The sequence below is a fragment of the Paralichthys olivaceus genome, chromosome 23 (assembly GCF_024713975.1).
Source record: "Paralichthys olivaceus isolate ysfri-2021 chromosome 23, ASM2471397v2, whole genome shotgun sequence".
In the NCBI taxonomy this organism is placed as follows: domain Eukaryota; kingdom Metazoa; phylum Chordata; class Actinopteri; order Pleuronectiformes; family Paralichthyidae; genus Paralichthys; species Paralichthys olivaceus.
This window is the reverse complement of record NC_091115.1, coordinates 1414445-1428689: the sequence shown is the minus strand read 5'-3', so window position 1 is coordinate 1428689 and position 14245 is coordinate 1414445. Positions and strand designations below refer to the sequence as shown.

General features: G+C 45.0%; 1 protein-coding gene across 9 annotated transcripts; it reads left to right on the top strand.

The window, feature by feature from the left end:
* Positions 1–67: 67 nt before the first annotated feature.
* upf2 (UPF2 regulator of nonsense mediated mRNA decay) lies at positions 68–13738 on the top strand. Of its 9 annotated transcripts, none has more exons than XM_069519576.1 (22): positions 68–141; positions 1427–1795; positions 2002–2781; positions 2858–3018; positions 3150–3341; positions 3430–3579; positions 3666–3769; positions 3901–3986; positions 4386–4494; positions 4622–4735; positions 4840–4956; positions 5207–5596; positions 6116–6391; positions 7083–7266; positions 8644–8798; positions 9295–9399; positions 9520–9618; positions 9809–9982; positions 11001–11142; positions 11241–11361; positions 11489–11529; positions 11915–13738. In XM_069519576.1, exons 2-21 carry the CDS (start codon positions 1428–1430, stop codon positions 11502–11504), a joined length of 3843 nt encoding a protein of 1280 aa, XP_069375677.1. In that variant the 5' UTR covers positions 68–141; position 1427; the 3' UTR covers positions 11505–11529; positions 11915–13738. The 9 variants fall into 9 exon arrangements, with proteins under 9 accessions (XP_069375677.1, XP_019960427.2, XP_069375680.1 ...); XM_020104868.2 differs by having other exon boundaries at positions 11912–13738; XM_020104867.2 differs by lacking the exon at positions 68–141 and adding an exon at positions 415–542 and having other exon boundaries at positions 11912–13738.
* Positions 13739–14245: the final 507 nt, after the last annotated feature.

Below are 14245 nucleotides of genomic sequence, written 5' to 3'. Positions count from 1 at the left end.
TACAGAATTCATCAAAATGTGTCGAAAATAAAATAGAGTTGATGTATTTTTAGTCAGGCACATTGTGTGGTTCCGTAAGGTCCTCGGTGGAAACCGGAAACCTAGGATAGTGACGGACGTTTGTTTTGCTACAGCTAACAGGTAGAATCTTCATCTTTATTATATATGAACACGGCCATGAGGTGTTCCGTGTATTTACTTAGAGTTTATACGATTATAACTTTACATCGAAATAACTTTATTCACACTCACTGTTCGTTCGATGCTGACGAAACGTTTGTTTACATCAGTGGCCGCCGCGAGCTTTGCCTGTCGAGCTGACACCACGTGAATCGGCCAAAACACACACGTTATTTACACTTTGGATGATATCTTGATGATGGGTGAAATAAATAAAGTATAGTTAAAAATACACCAAGCTGTGGCATAAATATGATACTAATGTTTTCAGTCAGGCATATCGTGTGGGTGCATAGCGAGAGGGTCCTTGAGCGGTAAAAGCTAAGGCTAGTAACCGATGTTTGTTTTGCTACAGCTAGCAGGTAAAACCTCTTATTTTATTCTAACATTTATAAGAAATGAGCATCTCCCTTCAGGGATTCGTGGATTATATGACTCCATCTTCGCACTATAATGATTTAATTCGCACTAACTTCCTGTTTAATGCCGCTAAAACCTTTGTTTACATCCGTGTCAGAGCGGTAATTCAAGTGGCCTAGCTAAACGCGCTAGCACCGCCGATGTTAAACGTGGTTTGTTGTGGATGTGATGTTCACACGTTTCTAACAGATGTTAATAAACCGGGAGGTTGTTACTGGAGGGTGAGATTCAACCTCAGTGACAGGAGGGCGCTCGCGTTAGCATGCTAAGTAAGGTATCCGGGCTAGGCGGCTAACGAGCCGTGTCTGCGACGGAACTGTTGCGTGCGTGTGCGTTTGACTGTTTCCAACAGTGGAACCTCGTTAAAGAGTTGCTTTAATTTATCCATCACTACAAACATAACACCTCTCAGGCATGTGAGGAGGGTTCGCTGTCATTTACTGAAAAGATTTGAAATGTTTCCACATTTTTCACGATAGTTTTATTTCTTTAGAACGTTTGGTTTTACATTTAACTCCAAAACCCCAATACTCAATTTAACTTTGAACTTTTGTATGAACAGTTGAATGTTGTGATGTGCACTGGCAGTCGTGTTGGTAGTTTGGTGTCTGTCCTGGTGTCAGTGTAAGTTTGTGTTGCTGTGGTGTTTTATTACGAGTTAGCCACATGATTGCCTCAGCTAGTAACAGCTCTCATGTTTGCAATTTAGTGTGGATAAATGAGAAAGGAAATATCATTTAATAATAACATTTGGTTCGTAAATGCAACAATGAGATTGTATTTAGATGAAGAAGATTAACCTTCTTTTATTTTCATCTCTCTTCAGTATGCCTGCTGAACGTAAGCGCTCAGTAAACATGGATGAAAAAGATGTTTGCACCTTCACTAACAAGGAGAAGGAGAAGGACAGAGATGGTGAGAGGCGACCGGCGTCTGCTCGAGACAAAGCAAAAGACGAGGCCAAAATGAGTGGTAAAAAAGATGGTGGCAAGGAGGAGAAGAGGAAGCGGCTAGAAGAGGAAAAGAAGAAGAAGGAGGAGAAGGAGCGAAGAAAGAAAGAGGAGGAAAAGCAGAAAGCGGAGGAGGAACAGAAGAAGAAGGAGGAGGAAGAGAAGAGACAGCAGGAGGAGCAGGAGAGGAAACTCCAAGAGGAGGAGGCCAAGAGACAACGTGAGGAGGAGGCGGCTCTCCTGAAGTAAGTGATGATATCCCTCATTTCCTGATAGAATTGTTATAAAGATTCATCTAATGTTGTGAGATGTCAGCTTATATTTCATTCATCAAGTCTGTGTAAATATAACATGACCCTCAGGAAAGCCAAACCCGACACATGTAATCACCCTTTAAAAATATTTCTTACTTTAGTTATTTATCTTATTCAATTTTACTGTACTTCTGCAGGGAAAAGGAGGAGGGGCATCAGCTGCACCAGGAGGCCTGGGAGCGCCATCACTGCAGAAAGGAACTCCGCAGCAAGAACCAAAACGCTCAAGAGGGTCGGCCTGAAGAGGCTTTTTTCAGCCGCCTGGACTCCAGCCTTAAAAAGAACACGGCCTTCGTCAAGAAGCTTCGCACACTTACCGAACAGCAGCGCGATTCACTCTCCAATGACTTTGGCTCCCTGAACCTCAGCAAGTACATCGGCGAGGCTGTGAGCTCTGTCGTGGAGGCAAAGCTGAAGATCTCTGATGTCGGCTGCGCTGTCCATCTGTGTTCCCTCTTCCACCTGCGCTACTCTGAGTTTGCTCCATTGCTGTTACAGGCCTGGAAGAAGCACTTTGAAGCAAGGAAGGAGGAAAAGGCGCCCAATGTGAGCAAGCTGCGCACAGATCTGCGCTTTATTGCAGAGCTCACCATCGTCGGCCTCTTCACGGACAAAGAGGGTCTGTCGCTCATTTATGAGCAGCTGAAGAACATCATCGGGACCGACCGGGAGACGCACACTCATGTGTCGGTGGTCATCAGTTTCTGTAAGCACTGTGGGGATGACATCGCTGGTCTGATGTCCCGCAAGGTGAAAATTGCTGCTGAGAAGTTCGGCTTGACCTTCCCTCCAAGTGAGATAATCAACACAGAGAAGCAGCAGCCCTTCCAGAACCTTCTGCGTGAGTACTTCACGTCACTCACCAAACACCTGAAGAAGGACCACCGGGAGCTGCAGAACATTGAGAGGCAGAACAGGTGAGTGTTCTCTGTCTCCCAGCCACTTTTTGTTAGCTCACCATGATACGACCTCTTAACGCTTCATTCTCTTCAGGCGTATCCTACATTCCAAAGGGGAGCTGAGTGAGGACAGGCACAAGCAGTATGAAGAGTTTGCCACTTCCTACCAGAAGCTGCTGGCCAACACTCAGTCCCTGGCTGACCTCCTCGATGAGAACATGCCAGATCTGCCTCAGGACAAGACCGTGCAGGAGGGTGTGTGTCTTTTCTAGAAGTGTAATTTATGCGAAAGACTCTTTAATGGATGTAAGATGTTGACGTAAAAATGTGTCTTAAATAGGGTGAACACGCGTGTGTAATTATGTCATGTATAATGTCTCATGCAGAACACGGTCCTGGCATTGATATCTTCACCCCTGGTAAGCCTGGAGAGTATGACCTGGAAGGAGGGATCTGGGAAGATGAAGACGCTCGTAACTTCTATGAGAACATGGTGGACCTGAAGGCCTTCGTCCCTGCCATCCTCTTCAAGGACAACGAGAAGAGCAACCAGGGCAAAGAAAAAGATGACGCCAAAGGTAAAAGTAACGAATCGACATAAGCAGAAAGAGACTCACTCAGTTTTATCCCGACTTCGGCCTGACCTGCTGTTTGTGTCTGGTTCAGATGGGAAAGAAGGGAAGGACACGACCAGCACTACAGAGGAGCTGGAGCTGGAGCTGGAGGCTCTGGACATCACAGACGAACCTCTTGAACTGGAGGGAGCAGACGAGGTGGAAAATGAGGAGCTGACCAAAAAACTGCTGGATGAGCAAGGTAAGAGAGAGAGAAAATCACCTCCATATGTCGTCAAAGTTAAGTTACTGTGGGATTTAAATGAGCTTTTATTTTTGTATGTGTAGAGCAAGAGGATGAGGAGGCCAACACAGGCTCCCACTTGAAGCTTATTGTGGACGCCTTCATCCAGCAGCTCCCCAACTGTGTGAACAGAGACCTCATAGATAAGGTAAAGTACCCGTGGTTTGGGTCAAGACAAATTAATAGATCTTGTGAAAATTATAAATGAGTGAAGACGTGTTGTTGTCAATAAAGAATTTAGAATCTTAGAATTCATGAGAGCTTTGTTGACTCCTGCAGGCTGCCATGGACTTCTGCATGAACATGAACACCAAGTCTAACAGGAGGAAACTTGTCCGAGCCCTTTTCACTGTCCCCAGGCAGAGGTAACGTGTCTTTTGGTCTAAACAACCCAGTAAGAAGTTGTAGTCATTCATAATAATGTGAGGAATACATGTGGAGACAACCTTTTCTCAATGATTGTGTCCATCCTTTAAACTGTGGGGCGGAATTTTCTCCTTTCCTGTTATTAAGGATGGTCCGGTGCTAAAAGAGATAAGGAAGCATTCGAGCTCCTTTCCTACTTCAGAGTATTCGAACAGCCACTTAAATAGTTCTCAGTTATTTCACTCAGGGAGGAAGGGTTCCTAAGAAAATGGATTATTCAAACACACCCATAGGCCAGAAAAATATTGTATATTTCTTTAAAACACCACCAGGTTGTGCTGTCATTATAGTTTACAGTCTGCAGATCAGCTGAGCGTTGACTCTGTCTCTTCTCCCAGGTTGGATCTGCTCCCCTTCTACTCTCGGCTGGTGGCAACTCTTCACCCCTGCATGTCAGATGTGGCTGAGGACCTCTGCTCCATGTTGAAGGGAGACTTCAGGTTTCATGTAGGTGCTCTCAAGTCATCAGCCACTCAGACTCTACAAATCAAAGTCTGCAGTATCCTGACCTTTCAATTTGAATGACATAGAATTTTTTCGATAATTCCTTTTGTGCTCATGTTTGTGCCCTCAGATCCGGAAGAAGGATCAGATCAACATTGAGACAAAAAATAAAACGGTCAGATTTATCGGGGAACTGGCCAAGTTCAAGATGTTCTCAAAAACGGACACGCTTCATTGTCTCAAGGTGGGTGAAGAAATGCCATCTTAGATCTGACGCTGTGATTTCTGAGCCGATCAGTGTGGAGGTTTTAACTGGACGTCTCTGTTTGTGTGTGTCGCTGTGAACAGATGCTGCTGTCTGACTTCACCCATCACCACATAGAGATGGCCTGCACTCTGCTGGAGACCTGCGGCCGCTTCCTTTTCAGATCCCCTGACTCTCACCTGCGTACCAGCGTCCTGCTGGTTAGTGCACGTCACACACGCTCATCTGCTGCATTCAAACAGACGACAGATGTTTCAATACAAGTCTTGTTCACCCTGTAAACACTTTCTCCCACGGCACTAAGCAGCCTGTGAGATGTTTCATACATACAGAAAAAAGCAACTCAGAACTATTGGACTAAAATTAACAAAGAAAATAAATGTATTACCATTTTGTTTTGGATTGTAGACAGGATGTAAACAGCTGATTTGTTGTCAAACCCTGTTTCAGGAGCAAATGATGCGCAAAAAGCAGGCTCAGCATCTGGATGCCCGCTACGTGACGATGGTGGAGAACGCCTACTACTACTGTAACCCCCCTCCCATGGAGAAGACGGTGAAGAAGAAGAGGCCCCCGCTGCACGAGTACATCCGCAAGCTCCTCTACAAGGACCTGTCCAAGGTCACCACTGAGAAGGTGCTGAGGCAGATGCGCAAGCTGCCGTGGCAGGACCCAGAGGTGAAGCGGTACCTGATCTGCTGCATGGTCAACATCTGGAACGTCAAGTACAACAGCATCCACTGTGTGGCCAACCTGCTGGCCGGCCTGGTGGCCTACCAGGAGGACGTGGGGATTCATGTGGTGGACGGCGTCCTGGAGGACATCCGCCTGGGCATGGAGGTGAGGAGAGAAAATAACACGGACTGATACTATGATGTAATAGATGTGTATAACCGACTGAACGGGGATTAACCGGAGTCCAGAAGGGTGAGGTAAGGTGCAGCTAGAGGACAGGAAGACAAACAGATGCTTATCTCTGCTGACACTTATGACGGTGGATTGAAGAGGAAGTCGTGTTAGTTTCAGTCTGAAGAACTCTGCTTCGTGTTGCCGAACATGTGAGAATACTGTCTGTCACGTGGATTTGAACAACACTAACCAATTGTCTCAAATCCATCTCCTCGCTGATCTAAGCCGGTCCAACCTGTCGGGGTTCAACTTAACTTAACTCACATTTTCTGAAGTTTTTAAAGTAATAATGAAACAAACAATATTCAAAGAAAACAGGAGAATTCAATTGATCATGGCAGCAATACTTTACTTCCTGTACTGAAGACGTATAATGCAGGACTTAAACTTGTTGTGGCTACTTTTACTGAAGCACAGGATCTGAATACTTCCTCCTCTGTCCATCCCCAGGTCAACCAGCCCAAGTTCAACCAGCGGCGCATCAGCAGCGCCAAGTTCCTGGGCGAGCTCTACAACTACCGCATGGTGGAGTCGGCCGTCATTTTCCGCACCCTCTTCTCCTTCATCTTCTTCGGGGTGAATCCGGACGGCAGCCCCGGCCTCCTGGATCCTCCGGAGCACCTGTTCCGCTTCCGTCTGGTCTGCACCCTGCTCGATACGTGCGGCCAGTACTTCGACCGAGGCTCGAGCAAGAGGAAGCTGGACTGTTTCCTCATCTACTTCCAGGTATGTCTGCTCAAGGTGCACCTCTGAGTCTTGTCTTCACTTTTGGCTTCTCAGTGTCGTCGTTGTGCTTCTGATTTGTCGGCTACTTTCACATGACCGTTTTGCATATGTACTCATAAATTATATTTAATATATATATATGGTGCTATAGAACTGTGGTTCCGGCATTTGTAGGCGTTCATTGAGGTTGTGAGCATTTTAAAAAAGCAGAGGCAACTTTATAGGATGTGTTGTTTCTGGTGTTATACCATAAAACCAGCATTATCAATTGTGCCTGCAGGGGGCGCTATTGCATAAATATAATTTTCTATAAGTGGTTGTTATTACTCATTTTATTCACTTGCAAAAATGGGTGAAATATATGAAAAGAAAATGTAGATGCTGCCTATTTATATTATTACAGTTTGTTTGTTTGCCAGACAGAAGTTTTCTAACTTAACTTTTTCTCATTATAATAATGAATTTGGAAATTGTGACGAGAAATCTAATAAATATAAGCAGTATCTAAATATTATACCTTTATGACTCTGTTAGAGCTTCGGCTAAAGATTATTATTTAAATGATCAATTCATGAATCATTTCCTTTTTATTTAATGTCGATCTATCATCGTTAAGAGGTAATGATTTTCAAGGGACTCGTGTGGTCAGATAACAGCTTAATAAATGAAACGATGTCATGTTCGTCTGCAGCGGTACATCTGGTGGAAGAAGAGCATCGATGTTTGGACCCGTGACCACCCGTTCCCCATCGACATCGACTACATGATCAGCGACACCCTGGAGCTGCTCAGGCCCAAGATGAGGATCAGCTGCTCGCTGGAGGAGGCCACCAAACAGGTCAGCGACCTGGAGAGGGAGGTGCTCGTAAAACTAGGTAAGAGTTTCACGCTCACCGTGCTCGTCTTGGAAGGCGGTTGTGTAGATCCTGCACGTCATTGCTTCATGTGTGTGTGATGGATGTGAGTCCGGTCTCTCCGGTTGAACTGCGTCGTCCCGGCTGAGCGGCATTCCTGAGGGTGTAGGAGGACGATTGATCATGTTGATGCAGACGTCACCTCAGCCACTTAAACTTAAAGTTATTTGTCACTATTTTCTAAAAATTGTTGAAATCATATGACCAGTTGTTGACCAGCAGCTTTCCACTGATGTCCATCAGGAATAAATGAATAAATGAATCCATGTATGAGCATCAAGTCATCAAGTTGATAAATTCCTGTTCGATCACATAGCGTCTGGAAAGTGTTTCATAATCTCTGTTTCATGTCATTATATAATCACAGGAACATTAAGTTGTGACTTTCACTTGAACGTTTTTCAAACATGAAACCTTCCATCAGATGTTTTGTGAGGTTTTGTATTTAGATATATTTGAGTCTGTGTGCGGGGAACGTCACAGAGGAGGAAGCAGGAAACATTTGTGCGTCAGGTGTATCTGACTCTGCAGTGATAGCAGCACAGGAGCACGGGCTTTGTTTCACAGTTTCAAGGTGTTGACATGGAATGTGCAGAGAAAAAAGTAAACAGCGGCCCCACCCTCTCAGAGAGTGACACTCGAAAGTCCTGCGAATGTTGCCTCAGCAAAAGTATTCCAGGTGTATGTACTTCAAAAGTATTGAAAGAAATCGTATTTCCTCTTTAGTAAAATGCCACTTGTGCCTGATGAATGAAATTGTTTGTTTAAGTAAATACAAATAAAAAGAAAGAAAACACTAAAACATAAAAACACGACATCAAATAAAAGCAAATGTGTAAAAAATGTGTTTTAAGAAGTGATTTAGAACGTTTAAAAAGTTTTCTATGTTACATCACTGTGTGTGTGTGTGTGTGTGTGTACACGTGTGTGCACGCATGCAGAGGAGAGAGTGACTGACAAAGCTGATGGATGGAGGCCTCCCCCCCCCCAGCGTTTCATACTTTAACCAGGATCAGTTCATTCTTCAGGCTCTGACTCACACAGAACCTGATCTTCTCCTTCACTCCACCTGCTCGACTTCATTTTTCATCTGTCACCACGGCTGCTTATTCAGGTTCTGTAATTGTTTGCGGTTATGATTCAGGCCGACACTGGAGGACACACTAATGAAACAACAATTTCCTCCTGAATATTTGTTTTATTTATAACTGAAGCTTTTGTCTGAAGCTCTTCTGGGTTGGGCTCAGCTCCTCAGGTATTTCTCACAACCACCTTTGTGTAAGTTTTCTATTTTAATATTAACAGCGTCATTGTGTCGCCCTCTGTGTTTTCATGGAGGTCTGGGGATGGAGAAGGACGGTCGCTCCAGCGCCATGAGCGAAGGGGAGGTGCTGGACGAGGAAGACGACGACGGCGACGACGACGAAGAGGGAGGCGCAGAGACCGAGGAGCAGTCGGGCAACGAGAGTGAAATGAACGAGCAGGAGGAGGATGTGAGTCTTGTTTGTTGTGATGATCTAACGCTTCAGAACTTCATCCTGTTCCTCTGCCAACCCGCCTGTCACTGACTCTACTTGACAACTGATCTGCCTTGTTTCCTGTGTCCTCCCTCGATGTTCTTGTTTGGGTGGAGATGAGACTAAAGAAACTAGGCTATTGTGTTTCAGGTTTGTTTCTATTGTCAGTCATCCCCACGCAAACTTACAGCTGAATGAAAAGTTTCTTCAGGAATAAAGTGGCGAAAGTTGTAAAGTAGAAAACAAGCAACATATAAATACAACATACAACAAAAAAACTGGACAGGTCTTTTCCTTTGTGAGGTCTTTTGAGAAGCTTCGTCTCACCTGTAATCAACTGCAGATCTCCTCCTCTTCCTCGTGTCAAAGGTTAAAAAGCGTGTAAAAGTAAAGTCGCTGTTTTGTAAGAGAGTTAAAAATATCCAAGTCGTTTTTTGTCTCTGTTGATAAGCTTTTTTTTTTTTCCTCCCAGGATGGGTCCGAGAACGAAGAAGAGGAGCGGGAAGAGGAGGAAGAGGAGAACACAGACTACCTAACCGACTCCACTAAAGAAAACGAGACTGATGAGGAGAACAATGTAAGATTAAACTTGTCTAATGAGGAACCCTGTTCATAAGAAAACTCTCGATTTCACGAGAATATAAAGAAATCTGCGTTTAATTAGTTTGGTCGTGTTATTTTTTCTCCTTCTCTGCAGGAGGTGACCATCCGCGGCGGTGGACTGAAGCACGTGGCCTGTGCCGAGGATGAGGACTTCATTCAGGCTCTGGATAAGATGATGCTGGAGAACCTGCAGGTACCAACCGTCGTTACTCAGTTAAAATGAGAATGTGGTTCTGTTCAGTACAGAATCGTTTAAACGCTTGATCCAAACATCCCAGAATGACTCTTCTCACAGTGAAAGTTAAAAACGTCCCCTGACACGTGTGTGTGTTGTGTTTGTGTGTGTGTGTGTGTGTGTGTGTGTGTGTGTGTCGTCACTGCAGCAGCGTAGCGGCGAGGCGGTGAAGGTGCACCAGCTGGACGTGGCCATTCCTCTGCAGCTGAAGAGTCAGCTGAAGAAGGGCAGCACGGGACAGCCGTGCATCGCAGAGGGAGAGTCGGACATCTCGGACACCATGCAGTTCGTGATGCTGACACGCAAGGGCAACAAGCAGCAGGTAAAGGTCACGAAGGGCGGAAGTTTTATTTCTGGACAAAAAGGAAATATCTTTAAAGTCTTTATAACGACGTACAGGGGGAGGTTAAGGTTGTGAGGACAAAGTTTCCTTTTCCTGAAGTTTAACCACGTGTGTGCGGCTTTAGTGACGTCCAGGATCAGAACTGTAGAGCAGTTTTATTCTCAGTGTGTAGACGACCAGCTGAGAGCAAACAGACACGAGGAACGAGGACTGACACACTTCCACTGAAATTCAATACACACACACACACACACACACACACACACACACACACACAGAGAGCTCAGTCTCGCTGAGCCCAGGAATAATATTGACTCGGGTGTGTGTGTGTTTGTGTGTGTGTGTGTGTGAGGCCTCAGTATTTCAGAGTTTTAAACCTGCAACAGTCTCTCGTCTCAACAGCTCTGTGTAAAACTATGATTTCACTGATTTCACCTCAAACTTATTAGTATTATTACTAGTAATACTAGGGAAGGTCAAGTGTGTGTGCGCAGTTGTGTGTGTGTGTGCGCGCGCGTAGTTGTGTGGTTTGAGGGCAGAGACTGGTTCTTGTACTGTAGGGTGTGTCCAGCGTTTTGAGGTTTAATGGAGCGTTCTGTCCACACGGCCTCTCTCTGTTTTGAGGACAGATGCCAGAGACAGACACACACACACACACACACACACACACACACACACACACACACACACACACGCGCCAAAAAAGAAATCATACATTCATATGAATTTTGGAGAGAACACAGAATATCTTTGTCGGTGTGTCAGTGAGGCGCGTGGATGGGAAATTACTTTTCCCTTTATGTAAACACACACGGCCTCACCAGAATAAAGGCTTTCTGTGTGTGTGTGTGCGTGCGTGCGTGCATGCGCGTGTGTGTGTGTGTGTGTGTGTGTATGTGTGTACCTGGACCCATAGCTGGGAGGATGGATTTTGTGACTCTGAGAAATCTGTTTCCCAAACCCGTTTCTTAGTCTCACGTTTGTTTCGTGTCGACAGTATAAGATCCTGAACGTGCCGCTGTCATCACACCTGGCGGCGAACCACTTCAACCAGCAGCAGGCCGAGCAGGAGGAGCGCATGAGGATGAAGAAACTCACCCTGGACATCAACGAGAGACAGGAGCAGGAGGACTACCAGGGTACGACACAGAGACCGAGTCACAGAGTGGAATGTTTTTTTAATATATATATATATATATTAAAAAAAACATATATCTTTGTGTGTGTGTTTCAACAGAGATGATGCAGTCCCTGGCCCAGCGTCCGGCTCAGGCCAACACCAACCGGGAGCGTCGGCCTCGCTACCAGCACCCGAAAGGCGCTCCCAACGCCGACCTCATCTTCAAGACAGGAGGAAGGTGAGCCGTGATCCACTACCGCCATCGTCGCTCACACTTAAAATCTGAAGCGCTGACTGTGTTGGATCAGGGCTCCTGGTCTTCATCATGTACTGACTCCCCCCTCGTTGACGTTTTCTTTGAACAGAAAGAATTTGGTGTGAAAAGAGAGAAAAGAGCAGCAAAAAGGCAAGTGAGACGAGACAGGAAAGACAAGTGAGAGAGAAGAAGAATGTGTGACGGAGTTAGAGCAGCAGGAGACGTTTTCACCAGAGAGGAAGCTTCAGCACAAATCATCGAGAAATAAATAAACAGTTTGCACTTTTAACTGATTCAGATTTTCAGTTTTTTTTTTTTTTATTTCTTTAAAAGAATAAAGTTGACTTGAAGTTTACACATAAACAGTGACATCATCTTGTGTCTTATTCAGGTTTATTTGTCTTCAGTTAAAATTTACACACGAATCTGAACTTTTGCTTGGACACTTATTTGAATCCGTGACACAGACGTCATGCACACGTGTTCCTATGGTTCAGCTCCACTACAGTCAATGTCCTGCTCTGTCCCCTAGGAGACGCTGATAGGAGTCTGGGCCCAGGCTGAGCGAGCAAGAGAGCAAGTGAATAAGCGTGCGAGAGAGAAAGAGAAGATCGGAGGGGAAACCGGTCGAAGATGGGGAACGAGTCCTCCAGACGCCCACTGATGATGCCGGGACAGACCACACCGCTGACCCCGAACACACACACCCGCAGCCTGAGGAGGAGAGACACACCCAGGAGCCTGGGGTCAGAGGTCGAGGGTCAGAAAGTCTCTCTTTTCCTTTTTTTGTCTGTTGCCTGAGATGACAAAAAAATTCCACCACTGTTCTGTCCGGACCAACGACGACGACGACGACCGAACACCTGACCGTGCGACAGATGGCGAGACGGGACAGGAAAGCGGGACAAAAGGATCAACACCCGCCGTCACCACAGTTGGAGGAAACCGTGACTCATGCTAACGAGTTTAAAACCTGCGAAATTTACACGATACAAGAAAAGGATACTGATTTTTTTTATTTTCTTTTTTCGTCCTTATTTGTTTTTTCGGACCCGGGAACACGTTTGTTTGGTCTGACTCTTTTGACAAACTGTCGGAGGCAGCACTGCGACGGAGACGCAGGACGGGATGGCGAGGTTTGAACTCTGGCGGCGCGTTCACAGACAGTTCGCACAGTGACGCAGAGGAAGACGTTGATGTGTTGTACACAGACAAATGAATGGAGGTCTTGTTGTAGAGGCGTGTGTTGATTCAGTCGTACGACACTCGAGCTGGAAATTTAAATGATTCATCTGCTGATTGTTTTGTTGAGAAATCACTTGGAGTTAAAACTGCTTTAATGATTAAAACCTCAAAACATCACGTCAGCTGTAAAATATGATGGAGAACAGCAGCACAACTTATTTGAGAAGATGGAACCTGCAGCTTTGGTTTTTTACAGAAAATTTACTTCAACGATTAAAACAGAAGAAGATTATTTTTCTTCCACAATTACACATTTATGTCCAGGAACATAAATTCATTTGACTGATCAACGAGCGGTTGCAGGTTTACATTTTCACCAGCACTTAACAGCCTGAACATCTTGAACTCCTGATTTAATGGATTTTAGTTTTTGGGAGGAGCCAGAGAACGATGAGATGAATTTTTAACCATCGATTAATCTGCAGTTTATTTAATCAATTAATCCACTGATGGTTTGTTGCGGAAATAAAACTTGAGCGGCGTTGTTCTTCTCAGTAACGTCAGCTCCGTACGAACAATCAGCTCTGAGTCAACGCACGCCACCAGAACAAGAGTCTCACGCCATCGGGCGCTTTTTCCGATCTCGGCATCATCCAAACACCTGGAAGATCTGGAGACGTGACGGCGTCCAGTGAACCTGCTCACTGACCGGACACCTGAGTGTACATAGTCTCCATTTTCTCCACCTCCTGTCTCGCTAGATGTTTTTTTTCTTCTCCTCCGGATTCAGGAGCATCTAAGAGTTTGTTTGATTTTTTTTGTTTGATTTGTGTAACGTGGTAAAACCCTTTTTTTTTTTTTTGGGATAAGCGTTTGTCTGGGAGTCTTCCACAGTGACGACAGTGACTTTATTCTTTTAGATGAATTTTACCTGTTGAGCCTATAGATGGAGAAATATCCTGTGTGTTCTGCTGCATGAGGCTGTTCCAGCTCTGTGACTCTTGTAGTGAAGCGTCCGGCGGTGGCTCTGATTTACTTCTTCTGTGTCTAGATTCAAATCCGTTGTTCTTTTCCTGCGAGAAAACAACAACAACAGCAGCAGCAGCAGCAGCTCACGGCTTTGTGTTCCGGTTCACGACTGACACAAGTGATCACAATAAATATATGGAGATGATTCCTGTTTGATTTTCAGAACTCGTGTGTTTGTGGCGTGTGCATGTGTGGAGAGGGTGCGCCTGTTTGTCAACGTCTTAATTACAAGGCAGCAAATGTAAGTATTTCCTCACTTCCTTCCCTCGGTCGCTCATATAAATACTTCTGAGCATTTAAATCATAAAGGGGCCTCGCAGGTAAAGATTTATTGTTTGGCCTCCTTTGCACAACAGGTTTCATTGTTTCTAAAACCAACCAGCTGAAATATTCATTGAGTTACTAATTACTATTATTTATCATAAATACATCAACGTGTCTAATCTGTTTTAACAGACCAAGGAAAAGGCCTCGGAAAAAAAGAAATATATATAATTTATTTATTTTATGTTGGTAATTTAAACAGTTGTTACTGGTTTTAAGAGGATTGGTCCATTTGGTGCGTTTTAAATCCTCACAGAGACACAAGCACAGTCGGCCTCAGTGCAGCAGCGTTCTCTGGTGAAGAAACCTCCTGTGTTGAAGTCTTATG

Coding starts and splice junctions, on each gene's coding strand:
- upf2 (XM_069519576.1), top strand. CDS start 1,428: ATGCCTGCTGAACGTAAGCGCTCAGTAAACATGGATGAAAAAGATGTT. Junction 3,342..3,429: donor AGAAAAAGATGACGCCAAAG/GTAAAAGTAACG, acceptor TGTCTGGTTCAG/ATGGGAAAGAAGGGAAGGAC. Junction 6,392..7,082: donor GTTTCCTCATCTACTTCCAG/GTATGTCTGCTC, acceptor GTTCGTCTGCAG/CGGTACATCTGGTGGAAGAA.